The sequence below is a fragment of the Solanum verrucosum genome, unplaced genomic scaffold (genome assembly GCF_900185275.1).
Source record: "Solanum verrucosum unplaced genomic scaffold, falcon-dt-bn FXZP01000008.1, whole genome shotgun sequence".
NCBI lineage: Eukaryota > Viridiplantae > Streptophyta > Magnoliopsida > Solanales > Solanaceae > Solanum > Solanum verrucosum.
The window spans coordinates 1964648-1988406 of record NW_026020195.1 but is presented as its reverse complement, the minus strand read 5'-3'; the positions used below and the strand labels follow the sequence as shown (position 1 = coordinate 1988406).

The 23759-nt window shown below is 34.2% G+C and overlaps 4 protein-coding genes, 1 non-coding gene and 1 pseudogene across 8 annotated transcripts; 3 read left to right on the top strand and 3 right to left on the bottom strand.

The window, feature by feature from the left end:
- Nucleotides 1-301: 301 nt before the first annotated feature.
- Nucleotides 302-2852, top strand: LOC125829834 (uncharacterized). 2 transcript variants are annotated; one of them, XM_049509035.1, is made up of 3 exons: nt 302-367; nt 656-985; nt 1627-2852. In XM_049509035.1, exons 2-3 carry the CDS (start codon nt 658-660, stop codon nt 2328-2330), a joined length of 1032 nt encoding a protein of 343 aa, XP_049364992.1. In that variant the 5' UTR covers nt 302-367; nt 656-657; the 3' UTR covers nt 2331-2852. The 2 variants fall into 2 exon arrangements, with proteins under 2 accessions (XP_049364992.1, XP_049364991.1); XM_049509034.1 differs by having other exon boundaries at nt 642-985; nt 1627-2401.
- A 310-nt stretch (nt 2853-3162) lies between these two features.
- Nucleotides 3163-10028, bottom strand: LOC125829823 (protein root UVB sensitive 3). Of its 3 annotated transcripts, XR_007443107.1 has the most exons (15): nt 9789-10028; nt 9044-9103; nt 8907-8945; nt 8771-8833; nt 8626-8682; nt 8151-8214; nt 7520-7603; nt 5826-5908; nt 5590-5719; nt 5395-5487; nt 4947-5085; nt 4337-4377; nt 4068-4255; nt 3522-3739; nt 3327-3359 (listed from the first exon to the last, which is right to left on the bottom strand). XR_007443107.1 is itself a non-coding variant. In XM_049509024.1 (14 exons), the coding sequence occupies exons 1-14, from the start codon at nt 9996-9998 to the stop codon at nt 3641-3643; spliced, it is 1350 nt and encodes a 449-aa protein (XP_049364981.1). In that variant the 5' UTR covers nt 9999-10028; the 3' UTR covers nt 3163-3640. The 3 variants fall into 3 exon arrangements, 1 of the variants encoding a protein (XP_049364981.1); XM_049509024.1 differs by having other exon boundaries at nt 3163-3739; XR_007443108.1 differs by lacking the exons at nt 3327-3359; nt 3522-3739 and having other exon boundaries at nt 4947-5068.
- A 641-nt stretch (nt 10029-10669) lies between these two features.
- On the bottom strand, nt 10670-10744 carry TRNAN-GUU (transfer RNA asparagine (anticodon GUU)). The gene has a single exon. It is a non-coding gene; the product is annotated as a tRNA-Asn (tRNA).
- A 690-nt stretch (nt 10745-11434) lies between these two features.
- On the top strand, nt 11435-13217 carry LOC125829836 (uncharacterized). The gene is made up of 3 exons (XM_049509036.1): nt 11435-12280; nt 12505-12561; nt 13136-13217. Exons 1-3 carry the CDS (start codon nt 11455-11457, stop codon nt 13171-13173), a joined length of 921 nt encoding a protein of 306 aa, XP_049364993.1. The 5' UTR covers nt 11435-11454; the 3' UTR covers nt 13174-13217.
- A 936-nt stretch (nt 13218-14153) lies between these two features.
- Nucleotides 14154-20520, bottom strand: LOC125829821 (argininosuccinate synthase, chloroplastic). Its single transcript, XM_049509020.1, has 10 exons — nt 20347-20520; nt 20183-20241; nt 19992-20073; nt 18417-18558; nt 17811-17859; nt 17481-17663; nt 16030-16104; nt 15699-15884; nt 14994-15082; nt 14154-14900 (listed from the first exon to the last, which is right to left on the bottom strand). Exons 1-10 carry the CDS (start codon nt 20411-20413, stop codon nt 14348-14350), a joined length of 1485 nt encoding a protein of 494 aa, XP_049364977.1. The 5' UTR covers nt 20414-20520; the 3' UTR covers nt 14154-14347.
- On the top strand, nt 15156-15288 carry LOC125829919 (U1 spliceosomal RNA; annotated as a pseudogene).
- Nucleotides 20521-23759: the final 3239 nt, after the last annotated feature.

The window sequence follows — 23759 nt, the reverse complement described above, 5'->3', positions numbered from 1 at the left end:
AAATTTTAGAAATAAACCAAAAATAATAGATACTACAAAAAATGTATGTTCTTGTTTCGATAAATATTTATAAGAGAAGTATTGAAAATACTCCTGAACACGAATATTATTAGTTTCATTTTCAAACTATAACTTCACAAACACCTTACTTTTTGAGAATTTAGGAGTTTATTTTGCTCATAGAAACTTTAGGAGTTTATTTCACTGCAATATCGAGATCTTGCGAAATATTAAAAGACTCAAATTATTAAATACATACTTAAAAGGACTATTTTTGAACTACCACCAAGCTTTCTGAAGCCGCCGGTGAACTAAGCAGCCGCCATAAGCACATACTGATCGGCAAAATCATCGGAAAAACACTCCGGTGAGTCAATTCTCTGATTCTCAGTAATTTATTTTCTAATTTTGCTTTTATGCTGATGAAAAATGCAGTTTAATGAACAATAATCCGGTTTTACACCTGAAAATTTCCAGTTTTCAATTCGATTTCTCATTTTTAGTTTTAAAGATTCAAACTTTTGTGAGTGAATTCAAAATCTGATCCAAAATCTATGGCCAAACGCTAACTAAGTGATAGTTCACAACATGTTCGACAAAATGTCCAACTGAACTTGATATTTTTTTATTCATTCTTGTAGTTTATGTTATTCAGGTATGGATATAGCTCATTGCCATCTAGATGGAAATGCTGATGCTGTGGAGTTTTGTCCACACGAATCTTTTCACAATGTTCTAGCAGCATGTACGTATACTTTACAAGAAGGAGATCAACCTAGTAGAACTGGTAGTATATCCCTGTTTGATGTTGATGCTGATTCCAGTCGCCTTAGTTTGATACATAGAGTACAAACAGCTGGTATATTTGATATAAAATGGAGCCCGATTGGTGGAATTGTGGAGCCACTACTTGCTCAAGCTGATGCTGATGGTTATGTTAGAGTTCACAAACTTGAATCTTGTTTGGATGAATCACAAGTTCCTGGTATGTTTGAGCATCTCTTGTCGTGCTTTATGTTATTTATCATCAAAGGGGAAGTGTTACATGAGGGAGAACATATTTAGTTTTTTATCTACTATGAAAACCAAGTTATGGAGTATCTGGAATGAAATGAGTCTAGTGTTGAGAAATGCGTCTAGTCTAACTTGGCATCGAGGTGTAGTATGTTGTTGTATTGGATCAGAGGCATATAAGGTAGCCCTCAGGTTGCTATCGGATTAGGAATAGATAGCTTTGGGAGATATCATTTTGTTGATTTTATTAAAAATATATTGGTAAAAGCACTGAAATACACTTGTATGAGGTTAAAGGTGCTTTATAGCAGTTATATGTAACAGAGGAAGGAGATGATGGAAATCTTTTAATAATGTGTAGATTGGATGAATTGGAATACAATGTCTCAATGACCTTTGACATAATACATAACCACCTTCATTTGAAACTGATTTTTTTCACTTAGCTATTAAGAAGTTATACTGGGTGTGTTGTTGTTGTTATTCCCATCGACCTCTTTTTCCCTTTTTCATTTAGCATTGGTGGTTCTTGAAGTACCTTGCTTCATTTGGCACTTTACTTTTAATAACCAACTGAAGCACTAACATGGCAGGATCTTATTATTATTACAGGGAATAGTTTACTGGAGATAAGCGACGAACATGTCAGTTCCTCTATGTGCTTGTGTATAGACTGGAATCCATCAGCTACATCCCTCGCTGTGGGGCTTTCAGATGGATCAGTCTCGATAACTTCACTCCTCGAGTCTCAACTGAGCATTTCCAGAGACTGGAAAGCGCATGACTTTGAAGTTTGGGCTGCCTCTTTTGATATCCACCAACCACAGCTGGTGTATACAGGTTCAGATGACTGCAAATTTAGTTGCTGGGATTTGCGAGATGATCCCTCTAACATAGCATTCCAAAATAGAAAAGTTCACACAATGGGGATTTGCTGCATTGCTAAGAGTCCAAGTGACCCTTATACCTTACTCACCGGTAGCTATGATGAACACCTAAGGGTATGGGATGTAAGATCAACCGCAAAACCTGTACATGAGACGTCAATCTCCTTAGGTGGAGGGGTTTGGAGAATCAAGTACCATCCTTCTGTACCGGACCTAGTCTTGACTGCTTGTATGCACAACGGATTTGCAGTTGTCAAAGTTAAAGGTGATCAAGCTGAAGTAGTTGAAACCTATAATAAGCATGGTTCCCTGGCATATGGAGCAGATTGGCAAAGAGGTCGTTTAGAGAAGAATAATGTCATCGCTACTTGCTCGTTTTATGACCAGCTCCTTCGTGTATGGATGCCAGAAGGTAATATTCCCGAATAACCCTATGTTCTAGGTAGAATATGCTTCTCTTTCAATAGCCGCCCAAATGACTATAGGATCATCGGGCTACTCTACCCCGATTCACCATTTTAAACCTTTTGTAGAAGGTATTCCCCTACCAACTATTTCTACCTAAGGTGAATTTGGTGTCTTTCTGGTCAGTAATGGAAGCAATCGTCCCAACCATCATAAAATAACAGCACCCGAGTTTCCCCATTCACAAGGACTCGATTCTCTGTCCAAACATATCATGCCAGCAGTTGTGGTTACCATCTCAAGATATTGGTTGCTGATCAACCAAAGTCGAATTCAATTTTTTTTTAATTTCTTGTTAACCAACATTTTAGTTAAATGTTTCTTCAGGTATTATTATTGTTGTCCTTTTAGCAATGTAATTTAACTTATACACTACACTCATATCAAAATTGCCAACCAATTCATTGTTATTCAAATTTCATCTGATTAAAACCACATAATTTTCTTTTAGAGATGTGAAAAGTGACATACATAATTTAACCAAAATATGAAAGCTAGTAGCAGCATTGTTTACTTATTTTCTTACAACTTATAACGTTAAATGGTATCATACATCTCATATCGTTTATCCGCGATCACTTGTAGAATTACTCTAGGTATGTTAAGCCATCTACAAGTAGTAAAATCCACACCCCAAAAAAGGCATCTTGCCAAAATTCCTCTCATGATTCCACAGTTTGAACCTGTGATCTATAAGTCACATGAAAACAACTTTATGGTTGCTCCATGACTCCCTTTTACACCATGCCGATACCATTTAAAAAATACAGCATAAATATCAAGTTGAGATAGGAAGTAAAGTTTTTAGAACCTCGTAACTCTAATCCAAATTATTGTACAAGTCGAGTTGTGACAATAGGTGATAATACTTGGACAACCCTAGTGTACATCACTTGTCCCAAGGGAGCATTCAAAAGCAGCACACATCTCAAGATTTAACCATTCTAACAAAGACAAGGCTATACAGGCATCAAGCCCTACGAGGAGTTTGACCTACATAACATATATTAAAGGCCAATAAATTACAACTCTGATTTCAAGATTATCCAGGACCTACTTAAAATTCCAATAAACAAGAGTTTCTCCAAGATCATGGAAACTATCCATCAAATGCTATCCTTTGAACACAACATGTAGGCCGAGCTAAACTTTTACCTTCTCAATGATCATTGGAAGATCCAAGACATACCGAATGATGAATTGAAATCACCCCAAGTCGTAATTTGAAAGCATCTGACTGAAACTAGATGACTTTTACTTTGTATTAAAGTAGACTAGTCATGTTTGCCATCTGAATAATTTACCAGCCAATTTGCTCTCCAAACGACTGATGATGATAGTAGACGTTCAGTCTTCCATCCTGATGACTGAAGCTGTGACAGAATTGTGAAAGAAACAAGATACTTAGCTCAATCTAAAAACAGAAACTGCACAGCTAGCAGGTTACAGGAAATTTGGCATGACAAAATTGGCTTTATATGTGGGTGACTTCTGCACCAAAGAGTACAGCCATATGGTCAATGAAGTGGGAGGAGAACCATGAGATCTCATGTTCAAATCTCAGTGGAAGCAAAAAATACAAGGTGATCTCTTCCAATCTGCCTAAATCTTAACGGGTAAAGTAACCCGTGTAATTTGTAAAAGCAGTGAATATATTATGAAATTTCCTCTCTAAAAGGAGCTTCTCGTGTAGACAAATACCTTCAAAACAAAAACTTCATAATGCTTATCCATCCATGATTGGCTTTCCGAAGACATGGATCCATCTTGATCATCTAGTTTTGCCATGACAAGAGCATGGATGAACGATTGTAATATATCAGCTCCCGCTGAATCCTTATGAGTAATAATCCTGATAATACCCCCTTTTTGTTGAAGTAAATATTTCTCTAGAAAGACGAAAGAAAAGATATAAGAGAAATTCTTAGCTCAAGTAGTTTAGCTTGAAAACATTTAATATATCTATCAACCTTTCTTGTAATGCGATCCAGCAGATTGTAATAGGTCAACCCTATCCATCAAAGACAATTTGTTACTCAACTACCCAAATATTCAACACACTGATTTTTAACAATCTAGGAGCAGTATTGAAAGTGCATTAGGGAGCCACTTCAGAGAAAAATGCATTAACCATAAAGTTTGAGTATAGGAGCATATCAAGGTACCATTTAACAGAACATGCTATTCGAAGCTGGCTAATTAATATTACAAGCTTTTCGTTTGCATTTCAACATTACATGGTCATGAGTGATATCAATTAAGCCTTATCAAATGCAAAATAAAAGGGAAAGGATTTTAAGGAAAGAAACAATATTTAATCTTATGGATTTTTTTAATAAAGAATAAAATGTCTAGAAGATAACTGAATAGGAATTTTCATTTTCCTACTTCAAATATATAATTTTTATTATCTCTAGATTACACCACTCTATACTGTTTGTATATCTTCAGCCTTTTCGACAATAAGAAGCAAATTTAATTGTTAACAAGTAGAGAAGAAGAAAATAATGTTTCTTCTCTGCTAGTACCACATTCAACAGATATGGATGCAAATTAGTAATAAGAAACATGAAAACTCACATAGCAAGGCTGTCAAGTGAAGAAACTCTGACACCTAAACGTACTTGCTTGTATAGAGAATCACCACCCTTTAAGTTCCACGAGGTCATCCATAAAGGTAGAACATGCTCCATGGAAGAGACCTGCTTTGGAGAGAGTACTGAAAACCAATGCATGAAACCTCCAGATAAGTGAACTAGTGTTTTTTTGGATAAGTAAGTGAACTAATGTTCCACAAGATTCACATATTTTTTTCTGCATGCATATTCAAAGACTCGTGCTTGCAACATTCAGCACACAGAGGAACTCTAATGGTTAATGATTCTATTGCAAAAAGCAAAAGCAACAAAAAATTTGAGTCATTTTAGACTCACAACATCATGAGATATTCCTACTCAGATGATATTCTAGGGCATGGATACAGTTATCCCTTCTGATGACTATGATAAAATTAAGATGATTTACTAACCTTGGCCTGTCTTGAGGAAATGTGATAAAACAATGGAGCATCTTTCACAGTTCAGAGTATTCAGCGAAAGACAACAGACAGCCTTGTAGTTTGCTGCGAGATGCATGGAGTTAGTATGGCTTGCATTTTAGAAAGCTTCAGCTTTGCATTTTATAACTCACAGAAACAGGGAATTCAAAGCAAAGCATAACTAACCATACATATGGAACATAGTAAGAGACAAAAAGGATATCCAAATGGCAAAGGAGTGGCCAATTGTGAGGCGTGCAAGAAGCATTCCTAAAGCCATTCCAATCATTGTAGCAAGAGTTTCTTGGCTTCCTTCCTATCAGAACAGGAAAAATGGATGCCGTCTGAGTAAAGGAATTCAGTTCTTTGACACCTTACTATCTTTTTTGAAATGAATGCCACCGTAAGATCTATCACAATACCTTTGCAGCTATATCTGCTGCATTGTTTTCAAGGGCAAAGTGCTGCGTCAAAGCTGCTCTAGTGGCACCACTAGCAACACCAGCTAAATGGCAAGAAAATAGAGGAGATTTAGAGAATCAGTTCCATCAGTGCAGAGCATATTTGGCCTCATTAACCAGAAAATTCATCTTCTAGTAAAAGATTTAAAGCTTTAAGGCTAGCCACCAAGGTTGAAAACATACTTCAAACTTCTTAAAATTGTTACCAGAAAATAACCAGTATCTAAAATGGGATGAAGTTCATGAAAACCTAGAGATCATAAAGCTACTGCAATTAAAATCTCATAATATTCTAGTCAGAAGGACAAACAAAGAAAGCAGTCAAGAAGAAAGTGAAGATTATAACTCTAGAGCAAATAAGTAACTATTACTGTATGTATTATGTAATCTAAACTTCGAAAGTATTTAACAGGTAGAACAGTTATGAAGTGTAAGGCCAAACGATTAACAATCTTCTGCTGCAAAATTGAGGACCAATAGACCATACAAATATACAATATATGTGCAAGAGATCGGGATAGGCCGTTAAGCATTTTTCATTTGTGAAGTCGTGACTGAAATGCAGAGTTTGATACTTGACCTGTTATCTATCAGCTGCATTATGCAAGCTCTATTATAGCACTATTTGGAAGCAATAAGTCATGAATAGGGGACCGGAAGTGACTCCATGAGCAATTTGTGTGGAAGAAAGAATAGAAGAGGTTTTGAAGGAGAGGAGAGGGAATACTGCTACTGCAAATTATCATTCTAGTTTTTGCTCGTAAGGACTCTCAAACCTATATAGATGAGTGTACTGCTCGCAGAATGGAACCCTTGTACATGGGATTTGTCCTCCTTGTCAATAAGATCAATCTACTTATTCAACAAGGAAAAGGTGCGATCCACAGTAATTGACCCACACATGAAGGCGAAAAGTTAGTTCATGATGACAAGGACAGGAAACTGATCAGTGGCTGATTCTAATTTCCATTACCTAGGTGAAAGAAATAGTGCAATCATCTTTTAGATGTCAAAGCTCTTAATCTTAGATAAGACTACAATGAGAAGACTTATTGTTTCTGTAACAAATGCTGATGTGAAATTTTGAATATTTTAGGCACTTTAACAGAGATATCGTCGTGGAACAGGAGCTGATTAACCTTTCCCACAATGTTGGATTCACATACTGCAAGAAACTAGTTTTTAGAAAAAGAAAGTTCAATAGCTTTATATCTATTTTGTACAACTCTTGGAACAAGGGACTAGACTAGTTTTTTTGAAAAGAAAGTTTGATACCTTTATGTCTATTTTATGTGACTCTTGGAACAAAGGACTAGACGATTGCAGTAAGAGCAACTCAACGATATAGCATCTTTTCAAAACTTGTGTTTCATTTTAAATATATACTATGAGATTCACTCATGTAATAAATCAAGACACAACAGATCAAGATAGTAAAGGGAAGCATCTTTACATTGAATTACAAAGCGCATTTAGTACTTTCGGCAGGGTGAAGGATCTGATATATCAGACAATTCATGCTAACCGCCCCAACCCTAAAAAACAAAAGGCATTAGACAAACAGGTCATGCTAGACACAGGCAGACTTTACACTTTCTTTTATTAGAGGATAAGTGAACGATATTGCCATTTCAAAGAGCAGATATTTCACTTACTGAATGACCTTGATAAGCTCCCTATGCAGACGATGAACACAAAAGCTGATGGAAATAAAGGAGATACAAGATCCATCAACATTCCTGCAAGAAATGCAAATGATTTTATTGTCATTGAGCGTTTCAGGAATGACAACAGAAGCACAAAGCAATGTCATTTGACCTTCTAGAAACTGTTCTGTAATATTAAATAATTTGTTGCTGCATTTCTAAACTTAATAAATCAATTAAAATTACAAGAATAGCCAGTGCCCCATCCCTTATACTCCCTTTGTCCCAATTTATATGACACTCTTTCCTTTATTGAATGTCCTAAAATATTTTGCACCATCCAACTTCTACACAACTTCTAATTTTCAATAATTCAAACTCACTAAACTGTTCAAATAAATTTTGATGTGACATCTTCTCTATCGACCAAATTTTTCTACCATTAATTTACAATTTTCTTCTACTGTCACTAGAAACAAATGAATGTCAAAGAACATCTTAAACTCCATGGCCACTGGCCAGTCAAACATCATCATATAGTAATCGGATACACCAAAATACGAAGTATATTTTCATATAATTTCGATACAAAGAACAAAAGTGACTAGAGTTAACACAAAATACAGGTGAAAGAGCAAACCAAGATCATTCATGAGATCTGCCACCAAACGCCACATTTTGGCATTGCTGTCTAAATTAGAACCCTGAAAAAGAAAGCAACCACACCAGTCATTTTCAAACAAGTATTTACTATTCAATCAACATTAATAGGACACTTGGTGTAAGAGGCAGATCAAAAAATACTGTCCGAAGGAATGTTCTATTTAGCCCCATACTAGGCTGCAATCACAACTATCTTAGTGGAAAAGAAATCATCATTTCATTTCATTTCCTTCCTTTATGGGGAAGGAGCGTTGGTTTGTCATATATTTCACGTAGAGCCGGTAATGAAATGTTAAGAGTGCAAGTCTGATGAGAAATCGTTTATCGTCGAAGAAATGAGATGCTTCTGTAGCTTCAGTTTTTAAAGGAATCAAGACATGCATTATTTGATAATTGATACCATAGGATCAATACGATACTGGAAAACTATGCCAGAGAGAAAAGAACGAAACCTGGTAACAAGTGAACAAGACACCTCCAAGCATTCCAGTTAAATCTCGCAAGAACCACTGGAACATTTTTAATTTTTCCAAAAACATTGTCATCAAACTAGTATACAATGTAAAGTGCAATGGACAAAATAATGTCGGACTCCACCTGAAACGTTGCCCCAATAACAGTAGCCGATTTCTCACCAACGCCTATAGCACTTAGAAGAGCCTATATTTGTTTGAGCAGGTGAATTAACCTTTAATATCACAAGTTACTCACATTAATACTGATATTCTCTTACTTGTGTAGAGAGCATCATCCGCACATACGTAGAAAGCCCCTGCAGTAATATAACAATAACATGAAAACAGAAAGATAACACCGCCCTCAACACCAATTGAGAAAGAGAAAATTAGTTTTATGGGCAACAAGTCTAACCTGCAATGAATCCCACACTTGAAAAGGAAAATAGTCTGGAGTAACACTAGTTGGATACCCCTGTAAATAAATTGAAAAAACAAAAAGAATAATCAGACAGAATAATCAATACAGATGAAACACACTCGACATCTCTTGCTCCAAAGAAAAAGAAACAAACTTCATGAATCATTTCCACAAAAAATAATTTTTTATTTTTTTTTGCTTATACTCCATTAAACCAATACTATTACATAACTGTTTATCTAACCTTATGCATCATTTCTCTACTAACATAATAAAAATCAAATCTTTTGACCTTTTCCTATACACCTCCATTCAACCAAATATCTCAGAACTGTTTCAACTTGGTAAACATTTTCCTTAAATCACCAAAAAAATCAAATCTTTTTTTCATATTTTGTTAAAATACCATTCAACTAAAATACTTTCACTTTCCTAAATATTCTTACACTCTTAAACAAACAATTAAACGTTAATGAGTTCATAATCATGCCTCATTAGTACTTATGTAACAATGTGTGTGCAGCCTTAATATAAATACTCCCTCTGCTTCAATTTATATGTTTGATTTTAACTTGACACGGAATTTAAGAAAAAAATACGCAAATTGCAGTAAAATGTGCATTTTTTAAGCTGACTAAAAAGGAAATTAAGACGAACAAATTGAAATGGAGCGAGTATAATTTTTCAAATTTTAAACTGCGGGAGTATAATTTTGAGTTTAAGAGACCGGAAAACTTGCCTCAGGAACGAAAGCTTGGAGAATTCTTTGAGAGATATGAGTGAATGCGTTACTGGATCTTTGGATGGAGATCGAAGAATGAGAAGTGGAAGTTATGGTGGCCGTCTTCGTGAGTTTCGTCGACGAAGTTCCGTTCCATTCTTCGATCATCATCGCCGGCTCCGCCGCCGGCGCCGGAGAAGTGGAATTCACCTTTTGATCTCCCTCCATTGTGTTCGCCGGCGAGAAGTCAAACTGAAAGTCCTCCTTTTGATATAAAGAAAAGAAAAAGGAGTGAAAAATAAATAAGAATAGAGTAGTTATTATTTTTTTTCAAAATTATCATTTTCTTTAATTTAATGTGTTTCTCGAAATCCATTAAAGTTGTGTTAAAGACTTAAGTACGTGACATTAGATAAGTGGTTACGAAGGATACATATTAGGATTAGTTAGTTGAGCGTTGTCTAGATTATTCCTCTTTACTATTAGTCGTATTTTTGTACTATTCGTAGTAATATACTTTGATTATATTTGTAACTTGTTATGACTATTGTTTAGGATGATTTGTCAAATTGTCTGTAGTATTTTGTCATGACTGCCTTCATTTATGTTATTTTTACCTAGTCTATTTGGACTTTTTTTTTTTAGTCGAGGATCTATCGGAAACAACTTCTCTACTTTTAAAATAGTGATAAGGTATGTGTTCATTTTACCCTTCCCCGACCTTACTTTGCAGAATTACATTGGATTTATTTATTTATTTAGAAATGGAAGGATTAATTAATATCTGTTATTCTTTATTATTTCCATCATTTCGTTTAAGTGATTTATAAAAAAAATAACACACTAATTAAAAGAATCACTTAATAATATTAATTAAAAAAAACACTTTAAAAAAAAAACGCTAGAAGGAGGGGTCGAACCTCCGACCTTGTGGGTTAACAGCCACACGCTCTAACCAACTGAGCTATTCCAGCTTTGTGTTGTTAGAGTTGAAAACAAATAATTTTATACGATGAGTAAATTTTTTTTACGTTCGTTCAATTGCTTAAACTAAAAATAACCGGTAAATGTATAATATGTGTATAATCTGTACAAACCAGGTTAGACAAAGCATCAAGAAATAATTAAACATTTTACATTGATAATTGATTTCCTCTATATAGCTTTTTAATAAAGTCAATTTTGTATCGTTTAAATAAATGCAACTTTATACTCAACATACTGTCTTTATTGGTTTAAAAAAATTCTTCTATTTAATCATACTGTTCTTTCACTGTGAATCCTTTGAAAACTTGGCTGAATACAGTAGTCACAATGCATGATAAAAATCTGGCTCTTCTTTTAAGGAGATTTGAAAATATTACTCCTCCACCAAAAAGAGCATACCCCATTTACTCAAATTTCAATTTTTTTTCTCCTACTTTTCTCATTAGTCCGTTTTAAAAATAATGTTTGTTTCCCTTTTTGACAACTTTTTAGTTTATACTGTCTACGTAACATGTTTATGACCATAAGATTTTGATACAATCTTGATTCTACATATCTTTTAGCTTAAGACCACAATATTCGAAAATCTTATTTTTCTTCTTAAACTTTGTGTCAATTCAAAACTCTGTCACAATTAAGAGGCTCATTTTCCACATTCATAAGTAACTCAAATCACTCTATTTTCATACCTTTCATCATGTCATGTTCTAGCAAAATCTTTCTATTTTTTCTTTCATTTCTTCTAATTCATCCACTTGAATCTGTTCCAAGTATCATCCTATTAAATGGTTCATGTACTGATAAATGTGGCAATATTGTCCTAAAATATCCCTTTGGTTCTGGTTTTGGTTGTGGACATCCTGCATTTTCAAGATTCATAAAATGCACTACTTCTGGAGTTCTTCAATTTTCCACTACCTCTGGGATTTACACTATATCCTCACTAGATTACTCAACCAACACATTTGTTCTAACTGACCCCTTTATGTCAACATGTTCCTCAATGCAGAATTCAGGCAGTTTTACATTGGATCATGATGATTCAAGTTCAACTCCCTTTAGTATTATGAAACAAAACATGTTTGTTTTACTAGGATGTTCAACAACATCTGCTGTGTTTGATCCAAAACAGGACTTGTGTGATAGCGGTTCGGGTTCTAATGTATGCAGGGGAATGTATTCTTGTAAAGGGGTGACTGGGATTGGATTAGAACCAAATGATCCAATTTCAACATGTTGTGTTTATGATCCACCAGTTCCTGTTGGTTCAGGTTATGGTTTGAACTTGCCTAGGCTTCAGTGTTCTTCATATTCATCGATATATGGATTTGGAGGTGATGAAGGAGATCCTATGAAATGGGAGTTTGGGATATCTTTGCAGTATAATAATTCATATTATGTTGATGAGTCTTGCAAGAACTGTGAGGATAGTGGTGGATTTTGTGGTTTTTCTGGTGCAGATGAGTCTTTTGCTTGCATTTGTAGGAATGGTGTTAACACTACTATTAATTGCTATGGAAGAGGTTTGTTGAAATGTTTTTTTTACTAATCTATTGATTACTTGTACCTCGATTATCGTATTGTTTTGTTGTAGTTTATGCTCTGTTACTATCTGGTTGTCTTTGTTGTTATCTGTTGTTTCTTGTACTTCGGTTACTTTTCTTGTTGGACTGCTTTGGAATGTTTTATCTTGAGTCGAGAGTCTAACGAAAACAGTCAACTAATAATGTGTTTGTGATGTGATCAGGATATGCTTTGAGTGGGACATGGAGACACAAGATTCAAACAGGAATGAGTATTGGAGGTAAAGGCAATGCCTTTTTTTCTAGTTTCCTCTGTCCAAAGTTTTATACTTTTTGGACCAAAAAGTCTTCTTTAGTTGAAAACTTTTGCTAACTGTATTGTGCTTCTACATTACTGTTTCTGTCCTAAAAAGATAAAAAAAATTCACATGATTTGTCATGTTGTCTATACTTTTTGTCATTGCTTCTTCATTTCTGTTGATTCTTTTTTTTTTTTGTACTGCTTTGGATTGTTTTTTTTCATTGAGTTGAGGATTTGTCGGAAATAGTTTCTCTACTTCCAAGGTAAGAGTAAGGTCTGCATACACAATCACATGCATAGCATAAGATGCATCTGAGTTTTATTTATTTAAGAGAGAACAGAGAGTCAATTGAAAGGCTTCCTCTCTCCTAGTGTTGTTACGGTGTTGGTGCATGGAATTGAACCTTTTTCGTTCAACACGTGTTGAAGTTTCACTTACCAAATTCCATGAACAGATTTCAGAAGATTAATTGTCGACCCCAACTTGTTTGGGACTGAGACGTAGTTATTGTTGTGAACTGTTTCTTATTCTTTGCTGCTTTTTTTTTCCTCAGGAATCTTATTCTTTTGGATGATGATGCTTTTCATCTAAGAGGCAGAAGAGATCTTGTTCAAAAAATTTCAGGACTATGAAATGAAGTGCAAACAGTCCTTATACTATCTATGAGATTCATGTCAACCAAGATTAGACTAATAAAATTACTTTATGTTGATCAGAAGCCTAGAAGTTTGGCTCTGAGATTAAATTATTGTTGCTTCTCAATATCAATTCCATGGCTTCAGGGTTAACATCAAGAATATTGTGTTTACTTATTACACCTCTCGTTTACTGAGGACAAGACCCTAGATAAAAAGGTTTGGAGGTCGAGAATTAGGATAAAAGGTTAATAGGTAGTCGAGCTTTCTAGCACCTTTATGTGGGAGAGACAGGGGGCTCAGCTTCTCTTCCCCTTTTCTCCGTATTAGTAGTATTCTTGTTCAGCTTGCGTAGTATCTTCTACTTCATCCATTGTACATGTTGCTTCTTTGGCGGTGTCCATCTTGCTATTTTGCTGCCGTTATTTTTTTCTTTCTAGCCTATCTTAGTATCTTGTTTTAGTTGCTTTGTATCTTGCTAGTGTGGTGTCATATATTTTTTTAGCTTGCAAACATGCTTTGAATTCCTTTATTTTGAGTCAAAGGTCTATCGAAAACAACCTCTCTACTCTACAAAGACATGGCAAAATCTACATACATCCTACCCTCGCTAAACCCCACAGGATTACAGTTGTTATTACATGTTTAAGTCTTGCTACATATTTTCTTCTTGGCCAGCTAGCACACGAGTTGAAACTCGATGGATGATAAGTCTGCCCCTCTACCCTTCTCTAATTAATATTAGACTTTTGTCCATGGCAAGATTCAGACTTGTGACATGCACCTAACCACACATCACGTGCTGCATTTTTACCACTGAACGGAAGCCCTGCAGCAGTCTTACCACATTTTGTTTCACTAGTCAATTACTCAAACAAGATTTAGTAATCAAACACAAATAAGATTAATCAGAAGGGGGAAAGCAAAACTGCAAGATTTAGCAATTTTTCTTAATGGACTTTCAAATATTTCGAACCAGAAGAAATTTCTGCAAGACAATCTTAACGACAAACTAGCCTCCAGAGCAATACAAAAACTACAGTGCTACAAAATGGAAAAAAACAAGATTCTACTGACCCTTTGATGGAACTGTTAACACTAAACCATCAATTCACGACATGAAAACAAATTTAAAGACCCTTCTCAAGCATTGCCCTAACCCTCATTGGAAGCCCATACAGACGAATGAATCCTGCAGCATCGGCTTGATTGTAGATATCCCCACTCTCAAATGATGAGATATCTTGTCTGTACAAACTATTAGGACTTTGACGACCTGTCACTGAAACTGATCCTTTGTATAGTTTGAGAGTAACTGAACCTGTTGTAGTCTTGGTAATATTCTCCATGAAAGCATCCATTGACTCGCGAAGTGGATCAAACCACCTGCCAGCATAAACTAATTCCGCATATTTGAGGGCCAGAGAATCCTTGACTTGGATTGTTTCACGATCAAGTGTAAGAGACTCAAGTTCTTGCACAGCTGAGAAAAGGATAGTTCCCCCAGGGGTTTCATATACTCCACGGCTCTTCATTCCAACGAGCCGATTTTCAACCATGTCTATTCGTCCAATTCCATGTCTTCCGCCAATTTCATTTAGCTGAGAAAGAAGAGTTGCGGGAGAGAGCTCCTTTCCATTTACTGAAACAGGAATACCAGCGACAATCCCAATATTCACATACCTGAACAGTTAGAAGTAGTTTTGAAAGTGAGAAAGAAATGCATTAGATCTTATCACTTCAATAAATGAGAAAATCGAAATAAATGATTCTTACTCAGGTTGATCAGGTGCATCTTGTGGGTCAACTGACATCATATACATATCCTTCATTGGCTCATTTGCAGGGTCCTCCAGAATATCTCCCTTCAAATACCATTTTGAAATGAGTTTTTTGGTATAATCAGTTATCCACATGGCCATACTTCAATATTTCTTCAAACTTACCTGAATAGGGTCAATGGGCAATCAGGAAGGCCCATGACCTAAGTTGGTGGGCTCCATTGCACTTTGGAGGTGCCCGTCTAAGTTCCGCCCAAGTGGCAGAGCCTACGTCATAACATTTTCTTAATTTTTGATGCTCTAGTTTCTTATTCCTTGTTTACTAAAGAAATTAGTAAAATTTATTAAGAGTGGAGATTTATCTACTTTGTGATTCATTTACCGATTATGATAATCGTATAAAAATCTCAATTAAGACTGGTACCCTTCATAGCACTCTGTTTTACACATTATAAATACCACTGGTCCTAGGAAAGATGAGTCTGTGGGTTACATCAAAATTCCTAGAAAAAAGAAAAAAGTTACAGCAGAAATGAAGAAAAAGCATGAAGCTGAAGTTGAGACAAAATTTGATATTTCGACAAGAACAAATAGGAGATGAAAAAAGTTTCAACTTCTCAACCAAGTCAGTGGATATAGAACAATCAGCATACTAGATGAATAACACAAGCTACACAAGATCAACACAAACTATAATTACCTCGTGACTAAGATGCCACAAGTTTCTGTCTCTGCTATAGATAGATTTCTTTGTCACAGGAACTGGTACATTGTGCTTCTTAGCATATTCAATAGCATCCTCTCTTCCTGTAATTTCCCATTCCCTCCAAGGGGCAACAACACTGAGTTCAGGATTCAGAGCAAAGAATGTCAGCTCAAAACGGACCTGTAGTGGTAAAGAAGCATAGTTGAATAAGATGAGTTCATTAAGCAGTCCCCTGGGCTCAGAAAAATAGGTTTAAGATGATGCTGCATAGTTGATGATCCGTTAAATTGCCATAGTAATATTAAAAAAAGATCCAGGATAATACCTGATCATTTCCCTTCCCTGTGCATCCATGAGAAACAGCATCAGCTCCAACCTCTCTGGCAACATCAACCATTGCCTGCGTTTATCAGCTAAATTTCAGAGTCCAACACGAATTTCAGGCAATGAAAGCACCGATGCTAAAACGTGGATGTTCACTTAATCAATTGGTATATCTGCTTCATAACTGGACTGTTAGTAGGACAGTTATAGTGGACAATATATGACCATGAAAAGTTTGGCCCCCTGATGGCATAGTGAAGATGTCCGTGCTAGTACTTTACTAGCAGTTTCATCTTTCTGGAAATGTTAATGCTTGATGTACAAAACACATTTAATATAGGGAAAGAAAAGAAACTAGTAGCAGACACCTAGGATATGTACAAAACACATCATGGATGCTGCATATGTCTCCCAGGTTATGTTGCTTGGATCTTATAAATTTTTTGTTGAACCCGTGTAGCTCAATTTTGGAGGGAGCCAGCAAAAAGCCCCAGCTTTCTATAACATTCCCCCAAGAAGTAATGTTTCCTCTCATACAGTCAGGTCGCATTTTGAGAGGCAAACCTGAATCCAACCAGAGGAAATTCATCTAGGGTGCTGTATACGTCTCCCAACCAAACAACAGCCAGAGAGACAGCAAGAAGCCCCATAAGTGACTCAGAGATAGACATATTACTTTTTCCAAAACAAAGCCTATTTTCCAGAATCTTGATTCTCTTTAATGCATGCACAAATATGGTGCATATGACACCTTCATTAACTGACTAGGTTTGTTAATTGCCTACCTACACCCAGTGAAGCACCAAATCTTGGGATTTCTCCAAAATCCTCCACATTCAGTATTCTTGAGAAGTTGCTTAAGACGAATAATAACAAGCTTAGTCCAATTATTGGAATGATTACCTAGAATCCTTGCACAAGTTCAATCTGTCTCAAGAATCATTGATCAAGGCCCTATACATCATTCTCTCACAAGTTCAATTTTCACGGAAAGAGCAGTTGGGCCTGTGATTTTGTCTAATTGACTGTGTGATTGTGACTCCTTTTTCCTTCTTCTCCTACATTCTTTTGTTTTAAGCTTGTGTTTTAGGAAAAATTAAGACTTAAAAATGAACTATGTAGAAGAAAGTCCCCGTCAGGAGACAAAACTTGGGTACTATACAAACTAATTATACATAATTCAAATATATAGGAACTTAATTGCATAACCTGCTTAATAAGAGCAAAAATTGTCCACTATCCTTGGTTGGGTGCCAAAAAATGCATACTGACCAGATACAAAAATGGTATTAAGACTAAACTTGTATTAAACCTCTATTTAGTTGGCAAACAAACATGAACTTCTCCAACAGAAACTCTTTCCTCTCTTTTCCTGGGAAGGTTTGGGGTTGTTCGTGGAAGGGGACAATGACCAAAAAAGATTCAATTTATTATTTAAGATTTGCAGTTCACCTTAGCAATAACCGGGCGGGCCATTGATGTCCCAAGCAAGTATTTCCTTTCATAGATAGCACCAGCTCGCAGACAGGGAAATATGTAATCCTTCACAAATTCTTCTTGTAAATCCTTCACCACTAATTGACAAGCCCCACTAGCCTTGGCCTTTGCCTCCAAGCCTTCCAATTCCTTAATCCCCTGAGAAAGTAATAATTCATCTCGGATATGAGTTCTTACAAAAAGAAACTTGTTTGTTTGACTGTTCAATTTTATGCACTATAGTTCTATATTTTTTTGCTGAACAAGAACATAAGAACCAATAGGTGATTAGAGAGAAAAACATACTTGACCAACATCTGCAGTGAAACAGACAACTTCACAGCCATAGTTCTCCCTGCAAAATGAAAAAGAATATTAAGAAATAGATGAAGGAATGAAAACATCGCAAACATACCATGCAACATAATTGTTCACTTATTTTGTCATTTTGAGTATCATGGATTTTTATATTTAACTTTCTGGATTACTAGGATACCTTCCCAATAACCTATCAAAAGTATCTTCGTTTGAAAAGAAAAAGATAAGGTCAAATATAGTAATTATCTGTAAGCTGAAGCTGTTTTCATTCCCTAAAGTCCTTTTCCATACATAAAAAATTGTAGTGTTCTTATATTTTGACAGGCTTTTCTCTTTCTACATGTACTTTAGAATCAGATATACGTTGCAAACAGAACAAGGTTACAGAGTTTCCATCTTGTAAAACTGACATACAAGATAAATTTCTAGCAACTTTTCCAGAACTAACACATACTGCTGAAAGTGGTAACCAACATTGGAGGCCAACCCACCATATATTCGGAGAGTTACAGTTAAACACATGACACACAGAAGGAACATATTCTAGGCCAAAAACACTGTAAATGAAAACTCAATAGAACAGAAAGGAGCTACCTTAGCCAAGGTACAATAACTGAAGTGTCCAAACCACCACTATAAGCAAGAACCACTTTGTTCAATTTTTTGCGAAGAGGTTTTTCCAAAATAACAGTGGAGCTTGTTGTTGCTTTGTCATTGCCCAAGACTGCCTGGATAGCTGCAATATTCAGGTAATTTTTCATCATTACCCTATACACTGAAAATCGGCGACTAAAATTGTCAAAGCCAACCAGGCAGATGAACATATAAATCTCATGGTCAAGTTCGACAGTCATTTTCTGCAGTATCTGAAGAAAAAGATCAACTTTCTACACCATTCAAAACTGTCTAACAATATTAAAAACTGAAAACAGGTAGTTGGACATGCCTTGAGCATTTTTAAGACAAAAAGGGTATAACGACATAGTGGCCTCGATTTTTGCATTATGAAAAATGTTTTCCAATAAAACCATTTTCCTTGATTTTCCAATGTTTGGTTGCTGAAGCTGTGGAAATATTTTCTTTAAGAGGAAAAACAGCTAAAGTCCACCAAGGGAAGTCATTTTCCACTCAAATCCTGCTCCTGCTAACATCATACATGTGTCTACATTTCTCTACCATGCTATGATCAACGAACAATATTCCCAACTCCCAACCCTGCCCCCAGCCACCACCACAATCACATTCTTCCAACTTCATATCCAACCAAACATCAAAAAAATGAGGAAAATATTTCTCGTGGAAAACATCTCCACAATGCTAATTAGGTTCTTTGTATGGGCTCCTTATATTCTACTATATATAGAGACATCAAATGATAATATAGGTGTGTACAGAGACATTTGAATGCTAATAAAGACCATAGGCCAAGGTGTTAGAACAAAAATCACTAAAATTACACGCATGAGCACCTAATTTAGCTTGACTAAATCATGATTCTTGACTGGGAAAAGATGTGTGCTTGGAAGTCACTATGATAATTCGTATGGAACAAAAATCATTTTCAACTTCACAAGAACATGAATGAAGACAAAATGTATTCCCTTCGAAGATAAGATTGTTCTCAAATAGTACTAGTGTGGGTTACCTCTCCTATGTGGTTTGCGAACGATTGCATAGGAGTGAGGGTTTTACCCTGTGCGCACCCAATGGGTAGCAGCTGCGGGTTTCCCTTGTCATAAAAAAAAAATTGTTCTCAAAGAGTACTGCATCAGAATAGCAGTAATTTAAGGTCCGCTACCACAAATCATTTAGCCACATCAGAAACTGATAAAGCATTAAAAATAATATGATCATCTGACCTTAAACCTTAAGTCACCAGTCACCACCAACCATTTAACAAAAATATACTCCACAAGCTAGAACCAAAACAAGAAAAAGAATCAAGCTCGCACATGAATGGACGTGTTTCAAACCTATATAATCTATCAAAAAACCAAATAACAACAACAAATCCAATGTGATCCCACAAGTGGGGTCTTGGGAGGATGGGGGTGTACATAGACCTTATCACTACCCACAAGAGGCCATTTCCAATAACAACTCAGCTCAAAAAAATATATTTTCAAAACAGGTTGGACAAAAACCAAATAAAAAGCTAGTAGAAACTACCATGAGTGGCACAAGGGGAAGCAAAGCTAGAACTGCTATGAGCAATAGCAACACCATTAAATTCACTAGCTTTTACACCAAGCTGCAATAACACAACAGAATAAAACACAAACAAACAAACCCCATCAGCATAAATTTCAACTAAAAACAATGAAACATATAAAATAAATTAAAGGGTATATATCAAGAACCTCTTGCAAAGAATCCAACTTTTTTGAACACCAAAACTTATCCTGAATCCTAGGTGAACCTGCATTTACAAAAGGGTCATCAAAAATAGCTCCAAAAACCAATCTTTACAAGATTCAAACCATTTCCGACAACACAAACACCCAAAAAAGTGAAAAATTTATACTTTTTACAGAGCCCCTGAAGAGAAGATTGACAGAAGAACATGAAGAAATCGCTTGAACTTGAGCCATCCAATAGGATTACTTTACAAAAATTGATAAATTTTCAAGAAAAGTTGATTCTACAAATGGAGGCAGAGGAAGAAAGTGGCAGTGAAGAAAAGTATGGAAGCAAAACAGCCAATAAGCAAAGAGTAGGTTTCATTTAGGGGTGTTGTACTTGAAAAAAAATTTAGAAAAAAAATAAAAATAAAAAAAATTGAAATTTATTTACAATAAAACAAAAAAAGAATATACATAAAGCAACTTTTCTAACTTTAGCATAAGAAACACCTAAATTATGATATAAGGGGTCGTTTGGTTTGAATATTAGTTATACTGGATTAATTATGTTGAGATAAGTTATACTGGGATAAATTATGCTGGAATTAGTTTTTATTGCTTGTTTGGTTTGTCATATTCAAACCAATATTTATTATATAATATTTGAGACTAAGTTGTTTGTTTATAAAAATACCCTCACCTTATGTAGTTTTTTTTTTTTAACATTTTCGCATTAGTTATTCATTCTTAAAAATAAAATTTCCATCTTATTTATCTTAAATATTTTTGTGTGCGCATTTCCATGATTGTGCCGTATGTTTTAAAAATTAAACTTTCATCTTTTTAAACTTAAAAATTAAACTTTCATCTTATTTAGCTTTAAAATAAAATGTTCTTCTTATTTAGCTTAAAATAAGATTTTCATCTTATTTAGCTTAAAAATAAAACTTTCATCTTATTTAGTTTAAAAGTAAAACTTTCATCTTATTTAGCTTTAAGATTAAGACTTTCATTTTAAGTTTATTAAAGTAAAAGAAAATTTATTATTAAAGTTGTCTACATTTTAGTTATAGATGAAATATAATTTTTCAGTGAGTAATAAACTATTTAATGAAAAATGTGTAATTTAGTAGTGGAGTGAACATTTTAAGAGAAATCAAAATATAAATAAACATAATAATTACGCAAATAAATTCAACTTATAATATATTCATAAATAAAAATTGTAATTATAAAATGTAAATTTTTAATAGAAAAATATATTTATCATAAAAATAACGAATAATTAAGGTTGTGAATATTATTATAAATGTTGTTAAAAATTATGTTAATATGTTTGAATGTAAAGTGGTGTATAAAAGAAAGTTTAAGGGGGTATTTTTGTTAATTTACCCACCTTATCCAGGATAACTTATCTTGGGATTACTATACCTCCCCCAGTGAGGGATAACTTATCCCTGGACGAATTGTTAATCCTGGATAAGTTATCCCTACTTTTGCAACCAAACAATGAATTAAAGGTCACTAAAAAGTTATCCCATGATTAATTTCTCTTATCCATTACACCAAACGACCCCTAAAGTTATAAGTTACACACCTAAGTTACGAGTTAGTTCTATTATCCTAACTATGTAAGAATCGTATTATTTTTTGAATTTAATTCTTTTTACGTTATTTATAACAATATGCACAGTATAATAATCTTACAAAGTGAGATCTAAAAGGATTAATATACGTAGATCTTACTCAGATTTTAGAGCTAAAGAAGTTGTTTCCGTATTATTTAAATTTTTGAATTAATTGGGTCTAGGTGCAGTTCTTGATCAGGCTTTGATTTTGAATTAATGCAATTTTTTATGAATTTTGTGCCTAGCTTTGGTTGTTGATATATATGTAGTTTTTTTCTTGCAATTTTGTTTTAATTTATTTTGATCCAAAGAATAACAATTTGAGCAATCACATCATCTTAATGGACACAACATGTTAAACACAAAATTCGACATAATATGTAGTAAATGATTTAAAACGTTTTCCTCTTAAGATGTAAAATAATTGTTTAAATGCAATCAGTTAATTAGGTCTAATATATACTCCATCTGTCCACTTTTATTTGTCATGTTGCGCTTTTCGAAAGTCAATTTAACTAATTTTTAAAGTTAAATTAGATTACGTTAATTCGATTTTTTTTAAAAAAAAATTAGATATTCAAAAACTATACGAAAAGTACTATAAGTTGCAATTTTTTGCATATCAATATGATGAAAATATACATCGTAAAATGTTGGTCAAAGTTCTTATTGTTTGACTCTAAAAAAGGAAACCATGACAATTAATTGTGGACAGAGGGAGTATCTGGCAAAAAGTTCGCATGAGTCTAATATATATATATATTTGTACAATAGTAAATCATCCGATTTAATTTGAATACCTAATGAATATTCTTAACATTATACATTTTAGGTGATGTTAATTAAAATAATTTTAAATTTCTAATCTAAAATAAGTTTTATATATTTTTGTGATAGTAAATCATCTCTTCCTTGAAAACCTTATATTAGTGTGGAACTCGTGAACAACACCAAGCTGCTAATAAGAGAATAACACAACAACACCTTAGAAATACACTTGCAATTGGTGTGGACAAGAAAAATGGGATTGAGATCGGTGGTGTGGGTCCTATGAACAACCCGAAAGAGGTCAGACTCATCTTTTGTAAGAGTATAAGCTAATACTTAACACATATATTTTTCTCTTTCATTATTGTTTACTTAAATTTAATATTTAATCGACTAATTAATGTTACTGGAACTTATATAGTTCACATGCTTTGGTTGTACAATTTAATAGAATAATTTTATCGTTTTCAGACTAACATCAATCTAAGTCATCTCATGAATAAATATGACTAATTAACTAACCAACAAAATCACTTGATATAAATGGACCAGATTGGATAATTTCTCAAGAATAATAGCTAAAGGGCTATAATACCACTTTGATATGCAACTAACATGCTAATGCTTATGATTTTGATAGTCATAACAAAAAAAATCGTTTTTGGATCAATTCAAAGCCCAAAAGGGTTCTTAAAAGCAGGCTTGAAAAAAATATTAAAATTCATTAGCTAATTTACATCATGATAAAATAAATTCAATCAAAATTTGAATTCGAAATGTATAATATACTTAGAAAAATGATTCATGTCATCACACCATATTCCACTAATGTAAAGTTGTAATGATTTTCCCACCTATATAACCTTTTTTTTTTATCTATCTTTTTTGTCCCTCTACTTCTAATTGATTATCTAAAAATTAGTCTTAGCATACAATATTTTATATTTTATCTCCAAGTTGACATTGCTTTCGAATTTTTATATTAAAAGTGTACGTAAAGATAACTTCATCTAGAAACACAATAATATGTATGCATGTGTACTAAACATAAAGTCTATTGTATCTTTAAGGCTTCAACTATATACATATTTCAACTTGCAATGGAGGGTTTGAAGACCGAGAATAGTTATATTGAAATTAATTATTATAATATTATTTTTTAATTTATTATTTTAAAAATAATAGGAGTATACATTGTT